Below are 20,759 nucleotides of genomic sequence, written 5' to 3'. Positions count from 1 at the left end.
ACTACTAACACTGTCAGGACAAGAAATCATCTCTTTACTACCATTTTAGTGTTAGCCAAATACAGGCATTACAAACAGTTTGGAATCACCTAGTTTTAGTAGGAAACAGTGGAGCCACATTTAGATTATATTTAAGGAAGAGGTGTGATTTTTATGATCTGTAGTCAACATACTTATTTCTTGGAGAGTGTCAGCAGGCGAGAGTAGAAAGATCGGAAGGGGTGGTAGAAGAGTTACAGAGAAATAACAAGGGAGAGAGCTGTACTGAAAGATAAGAAAGGGATGTCATTGCCTTAGGGAAGTCACTTGGCCATTCTTAGCGAGGTGTGAAATGAACAGTTGCTCTTTTGCTAGGGTTAAAGAGCACCATGTCTGATGGAGGAAGAAATAAAAGTATACAGCATCATATAGCCTCCCCCTCCGTAGGGGGCGCTGATGAATGAGTGGAGTCCCCAGAGCAGTAGCTTCTCTAGTTCAGAAAAGTCACAGCAATTTCAGACTCTTACTTCAGGGAGTTGCTCTTATTTGCATGTTCTGCAAATGGGATTATGGGGTTCTGGAGTTTTATTTGGTTTGAGATGAAGTGAAGGATAGAGGGGGAGCGAGGCATCACAGAGGAAGGCAGGGAAATGCCACAGAACTCAAATCCAATTCAATTATCTCTCAACCGCCACTGTTCTTTCAAGTTGGGGGTTAGGCTAATGATTGCCAAACATTTCACCAGTCTTACATACGTGGTCCAAGGTCTTATTTTGGAACCTGGAGGTACTTACCAATTACTGTTTTTGTTTAGGGCCTTTGGACTTCAGGTCAAAGAGAGACTAAAAGTGTCAAAACGCATTCCACAGTTCAGAATCAGGTTCAGAAATCACACCTGGGCAATCTCAGAGGCTCAGTTCAAAGTGTCTAGGGTCCAAAATAACAACGTTTGGCAAAGCAGAGAGGTTGAAAACCACATGCCCTTTGGGGACAGGTTAGCTGCAGGGTGAGGACAACGCACTGTCCTTAGATACTTACAGCTCCATTCTGGGGTTAGTTTTGAACAAAGTTTAAATTGAAAGGTTTTACTGATTTGACTCAGTCCATGAATTGCTTCCTAGTCTCTTGAATCTAGTCTGTTCTGATCATTTTGGCCTATGTCCTGATCCAGAAAACTTCTATCTATGAACAATCTTGTGAAGACCACTTTTTCTCTGAGCTTCAACAGCTCCCATGAAGACACAATCCTTTTTCTGGCTCTTTTTTTCAGAGAGTCATCAAATTTAAAGTGTTTCTTCAAGGAGGCAAAAAGATAGCTTACGCTTCCCAGATCATTCGTATACATCATGAACCATAGTCATCACACATTAAAAGCAAACGGATGGATTCACAGACCTGTACCCCTGGGGCTAATAATACATTATATGTTAATTTAAAAAAAAAAAAAAAGCAAATGGATGGATATAACCACATACAAGGCATTTCATGTTCATAGATACATGGGGGGATTAAGGAAATGACCTGTTATTTTTCTGTCCCCAACCCACCTTCTTCTGCAGTACACAATATACAAAGCTACCTAAAACTTCAAAGCTAGAAGTGGCCTCAAAGGCTCTCTGCTGAGCACTTGCCCACGTGACTCTGAGCCTCAACTGCTTCCCCAATGAAATGTGGGTTAAGATATTTTCCACCAAAACAGTTTTTAGAAAGATCACCTATGTGCTCAATTAACATCAGTCTTCTCTTGTGTTGAAGAAACTGAGATTCAACAAGGTCGAGGGAGGCTCCCAAAGCAGTGACAGTGATGGGATAAAAGTGATGGGTCTCCTGAATCCCAGTGTGTCTTCTGGGAGGCAAAGGAAGTCCAGCTTCCCTCAGACACGCAGTAAGGCTAAACCTGACGTACTCCATTTATAGGTCTGAGTTTCCATTCCTGCGAAAAAGGATAGTTCTCGGTCTCTAGACACTCAGCTGAGCACTGAGAGAGGATCCTCCACAGCCAGGATAAGGATGCATAAAGCAAGGAGGAAACTCTAAGCCACAAAGAGGTACCATTATAAATGCACCACCACAAGTTTCTGAAGTTAAATAAGCAAATGAATGAAGGAAGTTAAATAAACAAACAGCCAGTTTGGAGGGAAAACTGTGCCCAGGTTTAGACCTATGTTTTCTAAGTGTCTGTAACTCCTTGGAGGAAACCAAGTCCCTACATTTTCCCAGTGCCTCAGCCTCCACCATAGTCCTCTCCTCTGGAAAAAAAAAAAAAAAAGGATCTGGGGGCACCTGGGCGGCTCAGTGGGTTAAAACCTCTGCTGTAGGCTCAGGTCATGTTCCCAGGGTCTTGGGATTGAGCATCCGGCTCTCTGCCCAGCAGCTCTCCGCCCAGCAGGGAGCCTGCTTCCCCCTCTCTCTACCCGCTTCTCTCCCTACTTGTGATTTCCATCTGTCAAATAAATAAATAAATTTTTTTAAAAAAAAGGATCTGTTAGCAGTTAGGTTGAATCATGTGAATGACATTGTCAATAGTCAACCATTTCTGAACTCTAAAAATGGCAATTTCATTGGTTAAAAATATTTGTGTATTAATCTGTAAATGTTCATGTTTTAAGGTGGCACCTTTGCTTGATAGGGATTTTTTCTTTATTTTTAATTATAAAACATGATAACACATTTACAGGAATTTTCAGAAGACTTGGAAAACAAGAGAACAAAATTACATATAGTTCCACCATATAGTATAATTATTATTTTGTGTATTTAACTCTTAGCATTTTATAAACATAGTTGAAATATTTAGAATTGTTAAAAATACTGAGGTTTTAATTACACCTTAAAACAATGAAGAGAAACCTCCAATGGATTATCTGTAAGGTTTCTTTTGTTTTTGTCATTCTGTGTCACTATGGCCATATCTTTTTTGGATGACGGCCAATTTAAAAAAAAACATGTTTATCAACACATTTTTGCACTCAGTTTTATGAAGTCCATTAGCATAAAATGCATATTTGAAAACAAAGATAACCTACATTACTGAAAGAAGAGTGTCAACTTTTCTTTTTTGTAACTAAAATGTTAGAAACTGAGCCTATTTGAGAAGAAACACCGGGGTCATATCCTGCTTGCTTCTTACTCAGTTTGTGTTACAATTTTAGAGTCATGAATTGATCTACACACATTATCTTATCTCAGACTTTGAAGAATTCCACAGGATCAATATCGTCCTCACTTTACAAATGGAGAAATGGAATACTCATAGGAATGAAATTGACCTAAAACATTCATAGAGCCAGCTGTGTGCTAAGGATACAGGAAACAAGAGAGAGCTTCCTGTGGCCTATGGGTCATTGGGAACAAGAGAGAGCTTCCTGTGGCCTGTGGGTCACAGAGCAATGATTATTTCAACCTGGAAAGGAGTGCACGGGGAAGATTTAACGAAGTTTTTCAGGAGTTCAGATAGTGTTTCTCAAACTTCGTGGTTTTAGAGCCGATGAAAATAACACAAAGGCCTAGGCCCATTGAAGTAGGCTAGGATCTGGACCTTTCTGCCATCCAGATTCCTCAGGTGATTTCAATTCATACTGAAGTGTGTGTATATGCATGTGGGTGTGCGTGCATGGACGCCTGCATGCCACAGTGACTGTTTACATGTGTAGAGTAAATAATTAAAGGTGAAATTACAGCATGAAGCACTTAGACGAAAGAGCAGAAGAGGAAATGTAGGAGGAAGTTTGTACAGCCTGAAATGGCTTACTTGGGAATGGTATAAAGCAGTGGTTCTCAAAATACACCAGAAAATCTTGGAGGGCTGCTTAAAACACAGGCTACTGCACCCCACCACCCACTCTGAATTTGTAACTCAGCAGGCGCAGAGCAAGACCCCAGAATCTGCATTTCCAACAAGTTTCCAGCTGCTGATGCTGCTGGCCCAGAGGCCAGACTTCCGGACAGTGTGTAGAGACAAGCGCAGTAGTTCTAAACCTTGACTGCACTCTAGAAAACTCTGCAGTGAGTTTTTAAAAGCACTGACGATGGGGCCTCAGCCCTAGAGATTCTGACATAATAGAGCCTTGGTGGAGGGCAGCGTAGTTCTTAAAGCTCCCTCCCAGGTGGTTTTTTTGTTTGTTTGTTTTGTTTTGTTTTTAAAGATTTTATTTATTTATTTGACAGAGACCTCCCGGGTGTTTTAATGCACTGTCGCAGTTGAGAACCATGGGTGCTCTGGCTTCTGGAATAGCAGAGGGAGTCCCATCCAGTCCTGGGTTGCCAGATTTAATCCTGGTTGCTGCGTCTCTTTTCCCAAAGGCAGGTGCATGCAGTGCTTGTAATAATCTCCCTCACATCTTTTTCCCACCTGGAATCCACGCTCTAATGAGGATGTTTCTGAAATGCATTTCCGTGAATAAGAGTAAAACCGGCGAGACTCCACGGATTTTTTTTTTTTCTTTCAACAATGCTGCCCTCTTGTGTTCCTAAATAGCTGAATGATGTGAAAGCCCACTTCAGCCACCAGAATGGCAATTTCCAGCTACAAAGAAAAAGAGGGGGGGGGGGGGGGGTGTCTTTGAAATTCAAAAACAACAACAAATTTAACATTCATTAAGCTTAATTTTTAATCTGTGGCAGCCCCTCGCTTCTCCCACCATTTCCCCCCGCATTCAGTGCTGCAGCCTCCTCCAAAGATAAGAACTACGGGCATTTTCTTCTTCACTCCACCAAACCCTTCTCTGCAGAGCCAGAAGCACAACCAATCAGGGAGCAAGAAATTACCACCAATTAAAGTATCTGGGGGCACTGGAGGGTCTCACATAGGCTTGGCCATACTCAGAACCATTCGTTCTCACCTTGTCCTTTTCACACACCCACCTCTTCTTCACTTGATTGATAGCTTATTAAGATTAGAATTTATCACGCGGGGGCTCCCATGTCTCCCCACAATGAGTTCTACACACCTTCTGGAGCTCTGCCCTCTGGATGCTGGGTCTTTTGCACCTCACAGGTACTGCCCGCCCTCCGCCTCACTTGATCAAGCCTCCCTCTCTCTTTCCCTCCTGCCCCAGCCCCCAGCTGGGGTCATCACTGAGTCCCTCTTTTGAAATCACTCCCAATGGCACGCAGGCTTATTTTTAGGTCTCCCATCTTTAAAATGAAACTCTCCTTTGGCCCTAAGTACCCCTTCAGCTACTGAGCCATTTCTCTGCTCCATTCACTTCCATACTTGGAAAGAGTCTACTCAGGTTCTGTCTAAAGCCCGTCCTCCCCCTCCCCACCTCTTTCCTCCATCTGCTTCCACCTGGCTGTGGTCCCATGGCACCACTGACACTGAAATGGCTCTTCTCATGGCCAGCAAGGGCGTCCCTGGTGTGTGCCAAAGGCAGCGGACACTGCGTTGTACTCTCTGAACGCTCAGTGTGTTCCACTCTGTGGGCACAGCTCCTTCTCCAAGCACGCTCTGCTCTTAATTCTGCAACATCTCATGACCTGGCTTCCTTCCTACTCCTCTGGCCGCGATGAACCGGAACCCAGCCCTCCTGGGTTGGCCTGTAGAACCTTCTCTGTGTCCACGGCAGACTCCCCTTATGTGGTCTTATCCACGGCTATGAATTTAAAGACAACTAATAGACTGATCAGTGATATATAGGTGACCTCCAGCCCGGGTTGCTGTCCCTGTCATTTGTCCACTGATTTCTACTAGACACCTCCCCCTTAGTATCTCACAGGCATCCCCATTCATCGCACATTCAAAGAGGAAACCCATGATTTTTCTCCCGAAACCTATTGCTCCCTCAGTCTTCCTTATCCCTGTGAAGGACCAGATATCTGGGAGATCGTCTTGATTCCTTCCTTTCCCTCACTTGCTACATTCAGTCCAGTCTCAAGGGCCAGCGGATTCTACCAAAATATATTTTGAATCCATCCCTGTCTGTCTGTCTGTCTTTACTATGACCAGCCACCCTCATCTCCTGCCTGGAATACTGCAATTCCCTCCTCAAGATCTTCCTGATCCCTTCAGTCCTCCCCTCACCACAGATTCCCTACGGCAGAGTCAGAAATCGTGTTCTAAAATGTAAACTACATCCTCCTGTAGCCTTCCCACTAAACTCTGAATAACATGCAAACAACATGGTTTGCCCTCTGCCAACTGTCTCTTCTACCCCTGTCCTCCTCCCTTACTCAGCCCCCACCACAATGGCTGCCTTCTGATTGCGGGAGCTCTCTAAGCTCTGTCCTGCACATGTTGTTCCATCTGCCTAGAAGGAACGCTCTTTCCTTGTTCTTCACACGGATGGGCTCCTTTTTTATTCTTGATGCCTTAACATTACTCCTCAGGGAAACCCTCGTGACCTCATTCCCTTATCTCTAGTTTGTTTTCTTCACAACACTTTACATCTTGTATTTACTTCCTTGTGTACATCATCCTCTCTCCCTCTCAACTTTTGACTCCCTGAGACCAAGAGCTCTGTATTTGTTTTGCTCACAGATGAACCCAGCAACTGGCAGAGTCCCTGGCAAATATTAGGTTTTTAATATGTGCGTGTTGAATAAGAGAACGAAGGTACAGAAAGAGCCGCAAGCGCCATTTCCTCTTACTGCTCTCGTCAGAGCCAGCCCCTGAACTGTCCTGCGCTCAGCTCACTGATTACAGAATAGAGACGGGGCACCTTGGGTTCAATTTATCCTCTGTCAGCCTCAACAGTGTTTGCCAACATGTGTGATTCACCACAATATCCCCTGCCCCAGCGCTGTGGACCCTTAATGAATACTGCTGATGAAATGAGCCCCTCAGGGGCACCTGGGTGGCTCAGTGGGTTAAAGCCTCTGCCTTCGGCTCAGGTCATGATCCCAGGATGAGCCCCGCATCCGGCTCTCTGCTCGGCAGGGAATCTACTTCCCCTCTCTGTCTCAGCCTGCCTCTCTGCCTACTTGTAATCTCTGTCAAATAAATAAATAAATAAATTTTAAAAAAGAAGAAAAGAAATGGGCCCCTCAGCTCTGAAGGAAGTGGGGTGTGAAGGGAAGGGGGCCGGGGCAACCACGGAGGGGTCCAAATAGAGCGAAGACTTCTGGGAAGAGGTTTAAATAATGGCTCTCTGCTTCCAGAAGTGTTCACCATAGGCATTCATTTCCAGTAGTATGATAAAAGGAAAACATTTCATAGAACTTTCTTGTATCTCATTTGCTTTATAAAGGGAAGAGGAACTTATAGTCTGAGTTGCTGGTATTTGGGAGTCTTTCTCAGAAAGAAAAATATTTTTCTTATAAGTCGAATTCTACCTCTGTTGAGTAGACAGTGGTGAGTAAAATCATTCCATCTTCCAAACAAAGAAACCAAGGGCAATTTAAGAGCCAAACAAGCAAGGAAACCAAGTCCCCAACCCTGGCTGTATCACTCTATATCCTGTCCCTTACCAGCTTACACAGTGCTTGCTCGTGAGAAATAAAATAAGAATACACCCACCTCAACTCAACTCTGAGACAAGGATTTGATTTTTCTGAAGAACTTGTACTGTACAGGTATTATTAGTAGGACACAGAGAAGTCTGAGGCCTGCGACCCCTTGAAAATATTAAATGACCTGGCATTCTGGGTGTTTGACGCACTTTGTGGGTCAAATCCAGCCATGTCTTTGGCTTTTTACACCACTGAACTTGAGGCTCTCCATGCTCTCTGGTTTTGTATCACATCTAGCTGGTGCCAAGAGGATTAGCTCAACTCCAGCACTCCGTGGAAAGGATTCATTCTCCTGTTTAGGCAATGTGATGTCAACCTGAAAGAAGCCGATGAGCAAACTCTATGGGGCCAGAAAGCCGGCCCCGGTGAAATGCATCACATGGATGTCTCAGAATAAAGTTAAGTTTGACAAGGTCAAGGACAGGGTGTGCCACTGTGGGCTGGGAGCCACTGTGGCTCAGCTGTTTGTGCAGCATTTAATATGTTTATCTTTCTGCTAAACATATTGTTGTTGAGTCATCTCTATTACACAGACACCCTGTGTGAGGCCCAGCTCTGCAAATCCAACACACAAAGACAGGCAGGCCTTCTATCCTCAGTGACCTTACATTCTGCAAAGTCAAACTAAATGCTTCCTCTTACTTCTCACTTCGGTAGGGTACCCAGTCTTTGAGAAAGGTTAATCCTATGTTCTTTTATAGGGCAGCAACCATGAAGTAATAGAAGTCAAGGAAGAATTTAAAAGTGGTCATCATGTCTTTAATATAATTTAGTAGTAGTACTGCAAGCTGAAAATGGAAAATTGGTTTACTCCAAAGAACCAGCAGCCTCCAAATCATCAACATTTCTTGTTAGACTATTATGTTGTCACCAATGTCCAAGTAATTTTGTTAATAAAACAAATAATTGCATTAAACTTCTAAGCCATGGGTGGGGGGTGAAAAACACACCAAAGATCACATAACTCTGAAAAGTAGAGAAACTAATGAAATGCTATTTGGCCTTCTGTAGAAATTGTTCGAGCCATGACACATGTGATAAACCAAGGAATGGCGATGTATTGGGGGACCTCTCGGTGGAGTGCTATGGAGATCATGGTAATTTCATTTCTATTTTTAAACGGCCAATACATACTTTATTGCTGTTTTTTCAGATAATGTGTGTAAATTACAAGGCCTTTTGCAAACTTTCCTAACAAACACCATGACACTGGAATGCTATGATTGATTCTGTCATTTCAGGGATGGATATGGGGTGGGGGTGGATCTCATCAGCTCAGAGTAGAGCAGGGAAGTTGCAGGTCTCTAGCAGGAATCATATTCTAGCATGCTCTTCGGTGGCAAGATACAATGAATACAATTCATTGTATGAAGAATTCATGAATTTCCCAGCTAATGAGATACATGAACAAAACAGTCTGGCTCCCTTTTTTAAAAACTGTATTAAATAACTGTACTGTTTATAACCTGCTAATGACACATCATTTCTATATATTAGTCTGCGTTATATTTCTTTAGAAACCAAAATTGGTATTGTCACGTACTATGATGCTTCACATACAGACTAATTTGTCCTGGACTTTACCCAGCCCAGACCCTCCCCCAAAATAATAAGGATTTCCTACATTTGATATTGTTTGTAGTGAGCCTGATAGTCACAACTTTGCTTATTACTTGGCATCCTACACGTTTCTTGGTTTGTATTGATTGCATTAAAATGAAGTTTTCTCCAAACTGAAGGTTGCTGGGGGTGGGGCAGAGAGGGATAGGGTGGCTGGGTGATGGCCGTTGGGGAGGTATGTGCTATGGTGAGTGCTAGGAAATGTGTAAGCCTGATTATTCATAGACCTATACCCCTGGGGCTAATAATACATTATATGTTAATTAAAAAATAAAATAAAATGAAGTTTTCTCATGCATTATGAATCACAGAGTAGCCTTATTTCTCATGAGTAAAAATTCAGTTGCAATCTTATTTCTCTCTAGGAAGCCTATTCCGTAGCAAGGCAGTTCAATATGATCCCACCGGTCTGTGAACAAGCTGAGTACCATCTTTTTCAGAGAGAGAAAGTGGAGGTGCAGCTACCAGAGCTCTACCATAAAATAGGTAATCTTCACCATCAAATTTGCTGATTATTTTTAACAATAGGAGTATCAGTCATCCAGAAAAAAGTGTTACCGAAATGCTTTCCTTAATGGTCCTAATTAACATAGAGATTGTGTCAATTATCCATTTCAGAGCCTGGAGAAGAATCCGATGTGCCCACAGGGCGGTCTATAGGGTATTACTGATGAAATCCAAGAGGCAGTAAATTGTGACTGGTGTATAAGCTGTACTCAGGAGGTGTTCAAAAAATGCATATAGAAAGAAGGGCAGAAACAATGAATAAACTCATTTTTTTCATAGGGTGCTTCTCTAATCAAAGCATGCATCTTTGAGTAGATTATAACTGCCTTTTCAAAAACAACTGTGGGTCTATACATCTCTATCTTATCCCCTGTGCCTGGAACTAAGTTAGACCTGGGGAGTTCAAGACTGCCTGACAAGCCTAGCACCACCTGTCTGTGTAGGAAAATGTAATATATTTTTGGATATATATATATCCAAAAGCAACTCAGAAAAATATTTCTATTGTTGACTTCCATAAAGTCAACATTTATTGAAACATCCTTAACAATAAACATGAAGGGCTCTCAGGTGAAAGCCTCTTTCTGATAACAAAGTGGCTTCTTTAGAGCTCCACAGACTCTCAAGCCTTCCTACATCATTAACTGGAGTGTTTTCCATTATAATATATGTGCACCTAGAAATGCCACTTATGGGGCGCCTGGGTGGCTCAGTTAGTATATATATGAATATATATATATTCTTATGTATAGAATATATACATAAGCATTTTGGACATCCAGGGGTGCCTGGGTGGCTCAATGGGTAAAGCCTCTGTCTTCGACTCAGGTCATGATCTCAGGGTCCTGGGATCCAGCCCCATATCCCACATCGGGCTCTCTGCTTAGCGGGGAGCCTGCTTCCCCCTCTCTCTCTCCCTGCCTCTCTGTCTACTTGTGATCTATCTCTCTCTGTCAAATAAATAAATAAAATCTTAAAAAAAAAAAAAGAATTTTGGACATCCGAAAAACAGGAATAAGCCACATTTTCAGCCTGGATGTAATCAATACAGGGTCCAGAGATAACTTTCTTTCTAAAAAGTAGAGATTCCTAAAAAATAGAGCAGGAAAATGCTGGGTTAAAAAAAAAAAAAAAAAGAATAAGACCATCAACAGCAATAAGGATCACTGGCATTGTTAGCATTTGCTTTGTGTTTCGTCTGCAGTAGGCACTGTGCTGCCATGGACCGGACCAGGCTCAGGGGACAAGTGAAGCACTGAGACATTCTCCTGTGCAAGTCAGTGCTGGTCTTGGAGTATAAAAAGAAGCATCCATCTTAGACATCAGCAAAGAATGAGTGAGCCACGTTTTTAGGCTTGCTTGGCTTGAAAACAAGGCCCGCTCCCTATAACTGAGAGTACATGTTCAATTGGCTTACAGATGAACCACAACGTATAAATAACTAAATTTTAGGGGTGCCAGGGTGGCTCAGGTGGTTTAGCGTCTGTCTTCAGCTCAGGTCATGATCCCAGGGTCTAGGGATGGAGTCCCGCATTGGGCTCCCTGCTCAGCAGGCGGTCTGCTTCTCCCTCTCCCTCTGCCCCACCCCACCACTCGTGATCTCTCTCTCTCTCTCAAAGAAACAAATTATTTTATAAATAGATAAATATTAATGGAAAGATGTATGCTGGCATTAACTTACTTATCTGACTTGCTGTTTTCCCGTGACTAACCGAGTCCTGTTTTAAACACTCTCACCCTTTTAATCTCCGTTTGCACAAGCAACTTAATTCCGTTTTTTTTCTTCTATAGGAGTTGGAGCAATGACATGGTCTCCACTTGCCTGTGGAATCATCTCAGGAAAATATGGAAACGGAGTGCCTGAAAGTTCTAGGGCTTCACTGAAGGTATTTTCCCCCACTTCTAGAAAAGAGTCTGGGGATGGGAGAAGGGGATGGAAAAAGTTTGAACAGAACAGCTCTGCAGCAGCCTGTGGCTTCCTGGCTCAGGCAGAGCATGGCCTTAGCCAGGCCAGTGTCATCAGGCGGGCTTCCCCAAGCCCCGAGAAGGCCTCTGCTCCAGGGCCAAGTATCAGTCAGGCATTCATAATCTGTAAGCACAGAAAATTCTCCTCCTCTGCGGACTGAGGGAAATGCCCACTGCCCTGGTTGGGTTTATAGGGCTTAAATCCCTACGCTGTTATTTCTTCTTATGTTCACAAAAGCATTTCATTCCTCCTTGGAAATTGATGAAATGTAAAATCCCTTTTCTTTGTAAGAGGATCCATTTTTACTTTTCTTGACAAAACAATTGGGGCAAGCCCATTGTGCGGCTGCGGATTGATGTTGTTTTGGGGGGAGGTAGCAAAGAGGGAGGGTTTGGGAAGCAGATACAAAGCCAGGCAAACCTCTGTCTCTGGGGCTCAAGGCTGGTGTATTTGCAGAGATCAAAAGGCCACACAGTCTTACAATTTAAATTCTTCTCTGAAACAGAAAGATAATTGACATCACTGACATAAAATTATTTCCATTCAGAACATCTAGCTGATTTTGTTGGAGAGTACTCCAAACATCCCTCATTAACAACGTGTCTGTTTTTAAAAACTTGAGACGTGTAATAACATTAGAATCACAAATGGTAATGTCAAGGGAGAAAGAGAATATTGGCATTTAAAAAAAATTCAGACATGGCAGAGGCCCCTAAGGAGCAGAAATCTGACACAGCCTCTTGTTTCCAAAGTTAGCAGGAGGACAGCCCAAGTTAGGCCTGAACCACCAACCCTGTAATCAACTTGCTGGGACGACTGTGACCTTCGCTAATCAGAACCATTTCAAAGCTCTAGGTCTCCCACTCCTTCTGCTTGTTACAGTTGACCTATTAGCTAGTTTGTTCTCTAAAATAATATCTCCTAAAGCATGGTGACATGCCTATTTCTAGCTTGGCATTATCACAAAATATAATTATCCTAGAATATTAATTGTGCTCTTGCTTCTGAAAATTGCACATTATTCTGAACCAAGTTTAAATAAGTTAGCGAGGAAAAACTATAAGCATCCTATGGAAGAATACATGAAAAGAAAAAGGCAAAAAAGAAAGTGAAGAAGAAAAGGAAGCATTGAAAATTGCAGTTTTACTGGGCACCTCCTATTTGCCAAGCATTGGGCCTAGCATTTTTATTCATCTCCTTTAATCTGTACAAATTAAATAGATACAGATGACTCTTAATCAGATGTGGCTAAGCATGTTGCCTTACATTTTTTCAGAGACTTTTTAAAAAGATTTTATTTATTTGAGAATGGGCGAGAGACAGAGAGCACACAGAGGGAGTGGGAGAAGCAGACTCCCTGCTGAGCAGGGAGCCCAGCACAGGGCTCAATCTTAGGACCCTGGATAATGACCTGAGCTGAAAGCAGACATTGAACTGACTAAGCCGCCCAGCCACCCTTTCAGAGATGTTTTTAAGAACTCAAAGTACTTCTGCATATGCTGAGTACTGGTTCTTAGACTATCCTTATAAGAGGGTAAACCTTTCCAGATATAGAAACTGAGCACGAAGAGGTCAAATAATAATCCAAGAGCATAAACTCCTAATAGTTTATTCTAGAACCCAGGTTTCCTGGCTCTGTTTATCTCCCCTGAAGACATTTCTGTCTCCCTACCAACCCAGGTTTCTAATGGAGGAAGAAGCAGCTGAACTGTACTTGGAGTGTAAGACTGGTTGACCTCTGTCATTGTTTGGAAGCAGCTTACATATGGCAAACAAACAAACAAAACAAAAAACCTTTCATACCTTTTACAAATGAATTAACAAAGGAGAAAGTAAAAAAAAAAAAAAAAAAGTAAGGAGGTACAAAATACTGAAGGTGGCTAAGTCCAAAAGCAACTCAGAAAAATAATTCTATTGTTGACTTCCATGAAGTCAACATCTACTGAAACATCCTTAACAATAAACATGAAGGGCTCTCAGGAGAAAAGCCTCTTTCTGATCACAAAGCGGCTTCTTTAGAGCTCCACAGACTCTCAAGCCTTCCTACATCATTAGGCGGAATGTTTTCCATACTAATATATGTGCACCTAAAATGCCACTTGCGGGGCGCCTGGCTGGCTCAGCTAGTGTAGCATGCAGCTCTTGTTCACAAAGTCATGAGTTCGAGCCCCACATTGGGCATGGAGCCAACTTAAAATAAAAAAATAAAATTGCTTTTTAAAAAAAGGAAAACCATTTCTATAGAATAGCTGAAGCAAAAAATATAAATAAATAAATAAATAAATAAATAAAAGATAGAAAGCTAGGCAAGTAAGATAAATAAGCTGGCAGCTTTTACCTCCCCCCACCCCAAAGAGAATAAATGGCTGGTGTTTTACATCAGCTATTCCAAGTTATACCAATAAGACAGACACGATATTTCATGCTGTTGTTAAGTACTGAACTTGTATCTGAAAGATACATTAACGCAGTGCGAACCTATCTAGGGGTTTTTTAGAAAGTATCACAACCTGGGGGTCTTCTGGGCTGCATCTGGTCTACCACTCTAACAGTGACTTCTGTATCTTTGGTCACCACCTCTGTGTTCACTGCCTAGCTGTACACTACTACTTCTTCACATGTCTGTTAGACATCTCCTGTGGGCATTAGTCATACCTAGTGGAATCTATCATCACCCCCCAGAACCTACCCTTCCTTCTTGGTTAATCATGCCTCCACCCTCCATCTGGCCATCCCAGTCAGAAGCCAAGGGTTATGTCAGACTGAGACCTCTCTTCCTTCACTCTTGTCTAGTGGGGCCCCCATTCCTCCAGACCACCTCCTGACTCTCAAAGCCCATTATCTGCACATTTCTTCCTTATTTTGCTGCAGTAACCCCCCATCTGCACTCTCTAATGTTTTTTTTTCCTTTTGTCAACTATTATGTCCAATTATCTTTCCTTTTGTTATCACTGTAACCAATTATCTTTCTGACAGACTAATCTGACCATATCATAACCCTGCTTAAAATCTGTTATACACTTCCCAGTCATTGCTTATAGGACAAAACCCAAACCCCATAGAAAAGTATTCAAGGAAATAACCTTGGGATCTAAGTGGTGCCCACTTTTCCGCTGTGGTCTCTCCCCATGTGATATCATTGTACTATTCATCCAAAAGCACTGTACTCTCCTTTGCCTCCCACAAATGCCCTTCTTTTCATCTTGCACTGGAGCCCCTCCTCATCTCTAAAGATAGAGCTTGGTCGTCTTCACCTCTTTGAAGCCTGTCCTCACTTTACAGAGCTGAATTATTTGCATCTTCCTCTATTATTCTGTTAACTCTTCTTACAGAGAATTTGCAGAATTCTCTCATTTCAGTCAATCAAATTTAATTCAACTAATTTCATCAAAGAAGGGGAGCATATGCTCACTGGGAAGGCTGGAATGGGGATGGTCTCAGGGTTGACTCAACCATAGACTTGAACATTCTCGGGACTCTCCATCGCCTCTATTTCTCTCTGCACGTGGGCATTGTCTTCTACTGCAAACGAGTCCTCTCCATGAGGCCAGGAGTGGGAAAACTGGTGTTTGCAGGTTTACATCCTTACAGACATGTAATGTGAGAGCAGAGACAGCCATCTTTCCTTAGGTCTTTGATCCAGAGAAGACTGGCCAAGCCTTGGGTCATAAGCCAACCTGTCAGACCAATGACAGTGGCCCAAAAGGTAAAGGGCTGTGACCAGCTCCTGTCATGCACCATCGTTAGGGGCATTTTCCTTAAATAAGTGGTACAAACATGGCTTCTGAGGCAGTCAATGAGGGAGGCACCCCAACTACAAAACACTCTTCAAGCTACCAGACAGTGATTTGTGAGTACCTCTATGAGAGACGCTGAAACTCAGAGTCTGGCACATGACAGGTTCTCCATAAATGTTTGTTGAATGAGTGCAGTGAGCCATAACGTATTATCAAAGTCTGATCAACGGACCAGGTGTATAGCTTTTAAATAGATGTTTTAAATAGAAATGAAAAGTGCAATAAAATTTATGGCCAGCTCTTTCCTGTTGCTGACAAAATGTCTTACAGAAAAATCATAAAAATATGTAACACCCCCGCCTCCTGGTCAAATGAAAATAGGAAGATGCAAAGTTAAGTCAAGGTGAGAGAAGAGGGGCATTTCGAGTACTCCAGGTGTTCATATTAGGAAACTAAATGCATTGCACAGCCCGGCGTAATTTCCGAAGGAAATTTTTTAGCTTCAGTAGTTTACCTAAAGATTTCCACCAGCATCAAAGACTGTGCTGCTCTTCTGAGCCAAAGATTTTGAAGTTTAAATTATAATAGTCAGCGATCTTGGATGCTAAATTATTCGAAGACAAAGTCCAGAGATGAAATGTGACTTATTCTGTCCACGGCTTTATAAAGTTGCTGCCTGAGTTTCAATCCATTATTAAGGAACAGCCAACTGTGGAGGCTTCAGGGCCAGACCCACAGACCACTCCTACCCCCAGCGTTAGCTGTAAAATGGTCACAGCATGGAGAGATGGCAAAGAAAATAGGCTTTAGGAAAATTCAGAGAATTTTGTGATTTACATATAAAAGCAATAGCCCCCTAATGTGTGCAGAAAAGCTCACATCTTTCGTTTGGCAAATATTTACTGAGTATCTGGCCAGTACTGGGCTCTGTGTTGAGTGCTGAGGGTACAGGGAAGAAGGCAACAGTCCCCACCTTCCAGGAAGAACTCGGGCACTTGTTAGGCAAGGGGAAGAAATGAATTAGGAAACCCTGTGGGATTTACGAGCACTGCGGAGTCACACAGGACTGTCCGCAAGGTTGTCGTGGAATAAGGAAGGGGTGTCTGTGCTCATCTGAAACGTTGCAGAGCTCTATTTTGTACTCTGGGAAGCCCTGGTTGCTCAGATGCCACCCCCCCACCCCCCCACCCCCCACCCCTCCCACCCCCCAGCCCCGTCCTGATCAGTCATACTGGCAGGGCCCACTCTGGGGCAAGCACTGTGGCAGGACTGGAGACGTTGAGATGAACGAGAAGCCTATCCCTGCCCTCCTCCACTTAGTTAGAAAGATCAACTCGTGACCAAACCACTGCAGCAATGGTATAAGCCATAGAATAGGGCTGGAAGAAAAAAAAATCAGCTTTTGATCCATGGATGACTGCGCAGTCCACACAGCCACACCCACCACCAGTCCTCTTACAAAGAAACACTGGTTCGCTTCCCTATTTATATTTTAATTAAGCCTCTTCTTCTCTCTATGCTAACAGTTTGCCACCTGCAAAGGAGTTAAAGCTATTTATTTCCCAAAACACTTTTGTTTCCTTTGGTATGAGGAAAAGCGGTATAAATACTGTGCCTCTACTTTTTCTAAATCCTAGCATGCTTATGTTTCCCAGTGATTAAAGCAGTGAGATTTATAGTGCAGAGGGTTGGGGGAGTGACTCAGTAAATGAATGCCTGACATTCGTTACTTTTAGAAGTCTGTCTCTCAATATGTTACGTCTGCACGTGTGTGTAAAAGCTCACATACACAACAAACTTGTAACTTGATCCTAAGAGTACAAATGCACTCCATGTGATAAGGTTTCGAAAACGGAGTTCTAGAAGTGATAGATAAACCAACCATTCCTTGTATGTGTGGTATATATTGAAACCAGGAATGCAGCTAGTTAGGACAAAAAGCAGTCATTCATCTATTGGTTTGCAACCATTTTCTTTTTTCCTTTGAAGAACACCAAGCTACTGGTCCTCTGAAAGGTGTTATGAAATTAAAGTGAGGGTCAGTAATGTTTTCCCAGTGAGGACAGGGGAAGTAAGTTCAGGGGCGCTCTGACCCAGCACACTGTCTACCCAGTACACAGATGTGGTCAGGGAAGGCTCCTGGGCCCTGATGGCAGTGGTCATTTTCACGAGGCCCAACTCATCATCGCTGGCACCAGCTGTCTTCTCTGGAGAGGGGTTCCAGGCTACCCTTCCTCCTGGAAGCTGAGGTTTCCCAGAGCTGAGGCTGGGAAAACTCTTGGCCATGTCCCTAAGCAAATTCTCAAGGGAGGAGCCAGACCATAAGCCTTTGAGATCTAGGAAGCAAACAGAACTGGGGCAGCTTGCCCTTTTTCTTTTTCACATCTGCAAAATCATTCCAAAAATCATAATACAACATAATGTGGTTACCCTTTTCTTTGGAAATACGGCCTTAGAATGAAGAAAAAAGGACTTAAAAAACAAAAGCAAGCAGCCTATTGAAATCATGTGGGTGGAGTGTCTGTGAGGATTGCTGTCTTTGGGAAGGTAAAGGTCTGTGGTGACAATTATTTCGCAACACAACGGATAAAGTCCACATTGCCACGGAAGGGGATGGTTTCTATTAGTTTCAATAAAACCCATTCTTATAACTATTCGTTACCTTTGGATGTTGCAGCTCAGTGTTAGTTAGTGTTAGTTCTACTGTCCCTCATTTCCTACTAAGAGCAAAATCTTCTGGAAAAGCAAGGCACTGAGATGTTCTAAAAGATATGTCTCCTTAAGGAAATTAGCTCACTTTATAGGCTACAGATCAGAGTCAGTCTCTTCTCAGAGGTTTTACAGAAGAGGTTCCTGTTCTGAACTTCCTTACCTTTTAAAGTTTCAATTGCTATATAAAAGATAATACACATTAGGGATAGTCTTTATCCACTTTAAATTTTTTTTTTTTAAGATTTTATTTATTCATTTGACAGAGAGAGATCACAGTAGACAGAGAGGCAGGCAGAGAGAGAGAGAGGGAAGCAGGCTCCCCGCTGAGCAGAGAGCCTGATGCGGGACTCGATCCCAGGACCCTGAGATCATGACCTGAGCCGAAGGCAGCGGCTTAACCCACTGAGCCACCCAGGCGCCCGCCACTTTAAATTTTTTAAAAACATGCTTGGGTACCTGTTAGCTATCCTCTGTCTGCTTCTAGGAAGGAGCTGAAAGCTCACAGGAAGGCCCTGCTGTGGGGCTGCCTGAGTGGCTCAGTTGGTTAAACACCTGTCTTTGGCTCAGGTCATGATCCCAGGATCCTGGAATCGAGGCCCGTGTCAGTGTCAGGCTCTGCTCAGCACGGAACCTGCTTCTGCCTCTCCCTCTGCCTGCTGCCTGCCCCCCGCCCCCGCTCATATGTTCTCTTTCTTCCCTCTCTCTGTCAAATAAATAAAATAAATAAAAATAAATAAAAAAATAAAAATAAAATCTTAAAAAAAAAAAAAAAAGAAGAAGAAAGAAAAAAACACCACTGTAAGAAAAGGAAACTGGGGGCGGGTGGGGGGGCACCTAGGTAGCTCAGTGGGTTAAGTGGCTGCCTTTAGCTCAGGTCATGATCTCAGATGGAGCCCCACTGTTCCCTGCTCAGTGGGGAGTCTGCTTCTCCGCCTGCTCCTCACCCCACTTGTGCTCCCTCTCTCTCTCAAGGAAATAAAATCTTAAAAAAAAAAAAGAGAGAGAGAGAGAGAGAGAGAGAGACTGGCAGTAAATAGAAGGCAAGAGGGAGAAAGATAATTTTAAAAGAATGTTAAGATAATGGCTTTCTTTGACCAAAGTTGGCACCCCACTTTCTTGACAAAAAGGAAACATAGTAGACCTTGGTGAAATGTCAGGGTTTTTTTGTTTTTGGTTTTGGTTTTTTTTGCTACATTCTCAAATTGGGCTATGCAATAAGAAACATCCTTTCCTCCACTAAGCAGGCAATATGTAATGGATTGTATGTCAGGATTTTAATAACTTTCCTGTGTGTTGATGGATTTGAATGGTGACTATTAGTCAAAATCAATCTGTCTTGAGCCAATAATCAAGGAGTGAGACCATGGGGAACATTTCTTTGCCTAAAAGCACAGGCTTCGGGTCACCACGAAACATAAAGTTTAGGGAAGAAGATTCAGGAATTCACCATGAGGGTGCTCCTACTTGATTTAACAATCTTTGCCTCAAACCCTTACCAGACACTAACTTTTAAATGCTCTTCTCCCGAGGCACCTGGGTGGCTCAGTAGGATAAAGCCTCTGCCTTCGGCTCAGGTCATGATCCCAGGGTCCTGGGATTGAGCCCCACATCGGGCTCTGCTCCGCAGGGAGTCTGCTTCCTCCTCTCTCTCTGACTGCCTCTCTGCCTACTTGCGCTATCTGTCAAATAAATGAATAAAATCTTTAATAAAAAAAAGAAATTTAAATGCTCTTCTCCCTAGTGCTACCAGTGGCTGAAGGAAAGAATTGTAAGTGAAGAAGGCCGAAAGCAGCAGAACAAGCTCAAAGACCTTTCCCCAATTGCTGAGCGTCTGGGATGCACACTACCTCAGCTAGCTGTCGGTAAGAAAACTACCCGGGAGGGGAGGCTCTGCTGGATCAGAGAAGAGTTTTCAAGTCCCTGCCACGATAAAGGATCTAGTATCAGGGCAGACTGATTACTATTATCTAAAACAAAGTTTTCAAAGCTCCCTGGAATTGTCTACATGCTAAAACACTTCCTTCCTTCCTCTATCCCTTAGAAAACCGTTTAAATGCGAACAAGTGAAAACACACACATCCTCGTGGTGTCTGGGGTGAGCGCCCCTCAATGGTGGAATGACATGCATTTCTCCTGGCTTCATTTCCCCTCCCTGTGGAAGCTAAGGTGCGGCTGGTGAGAGGCCAGATGCAGGGCTGGGGGTTGCCCAAGGGGGGCCCAAAGCTACCACCCCATGGAAGCCTATCCTAGAGGAGCAGCTTCACTCTACAACTTCCTGAGCGGCCATGAAAAGTGACCTTCTAACACTGTGGAGTTGAACCATCACGGTCACTGGTATGGTTGAAAACCGTCATGTGCCAGTGCTGTCCAATAGAAATAGAATGTGGCTCACATTCTGGTGGCCATACTAAAAAATTCAAAAGGGAATAGGTGAACTTAATTTTAATGATGGATTTTATTTAACCCAGTAATGGCCCAAACATTATCATTTCAAAACACAATGACTATAAAGTTACTGAGATACTTTACATTCTTTTCTTCTTACTAAGTCTTCAAGATCCAGAACACATTTTATACCTACAGTACATCTCAGTTCACATCTCCAGTAGGCACAGGCGGCTTGGAGGTGAGGCTTTCGGCTCCCTCCTCCATAGCAGCGCTTTATGCTCACGGTCTCCTTAATCATCAGAATAATCCCGAGCTGTACGCTAGCACTTGTCCTATCTTACAGAGTAAGGAGTTTTGGTGATCATTACCTCCACCTTACAAACGAAGGAACTGAGGGTTAA

At 43.1% G+C, this 20,759-nt stretch overlaps 1 protein-coding gene across 4 annotated transcripts in view; it reads left to right on the top strand.

The window, feature by feature from the left end:
• The window catches only part of KCNAB1 (potassium voltage-gated channel subfamily A regulatory beta subunit 1), a 402,759-nt gene that overhangs the window by 371,163 nt on the left and 10,837 nt on the right, over window positions 1–20,759 (top strand). For all 4 annotated transcript variants that reach the window (XM_059391681.1, XM_059391683.1, XM_059391685.1 and 1 more), the window contains 4 exons: window positions 8,440–8,525; window positions 9,414–9,534; window positions 11,347–11,441; window positions 19,712–19,832. In XM_059391681.1, coding sequence (XP_059247664.1) covers window positions 8,440–8,525; window positions 9,414–9,534; window positions 11,347–11,441; window positions 19,712–19,832 — 423 coding nt within the window. The remainder of the gene's footprint in view (window positions 1–8,439; window positions 8,526–9,413; window positions 9,535–11,346; window positions 11,442–19,711; window positions 19,833–20,759) is intronic.

This window comes from Mustela nigripes, chromosome 2, assembly GCF_022355385.1.
Source record: "Mustela nigripes isolate SB6536 chromosome 2, MUSNIG.SB6536, whole genome shotgun sequence".
NCBI classification, from domain to species: domain Eukaryota; kingdom Metazoa; phylum Chordata; class Mammalia; order Carnivora; family Mustelidae; genus Mustela; species Mustela nigripes.
Note: the sequence above shows the minus strand (reverse complement) of the source record. Positions and strands in the feature narration are given on the sequence as shown.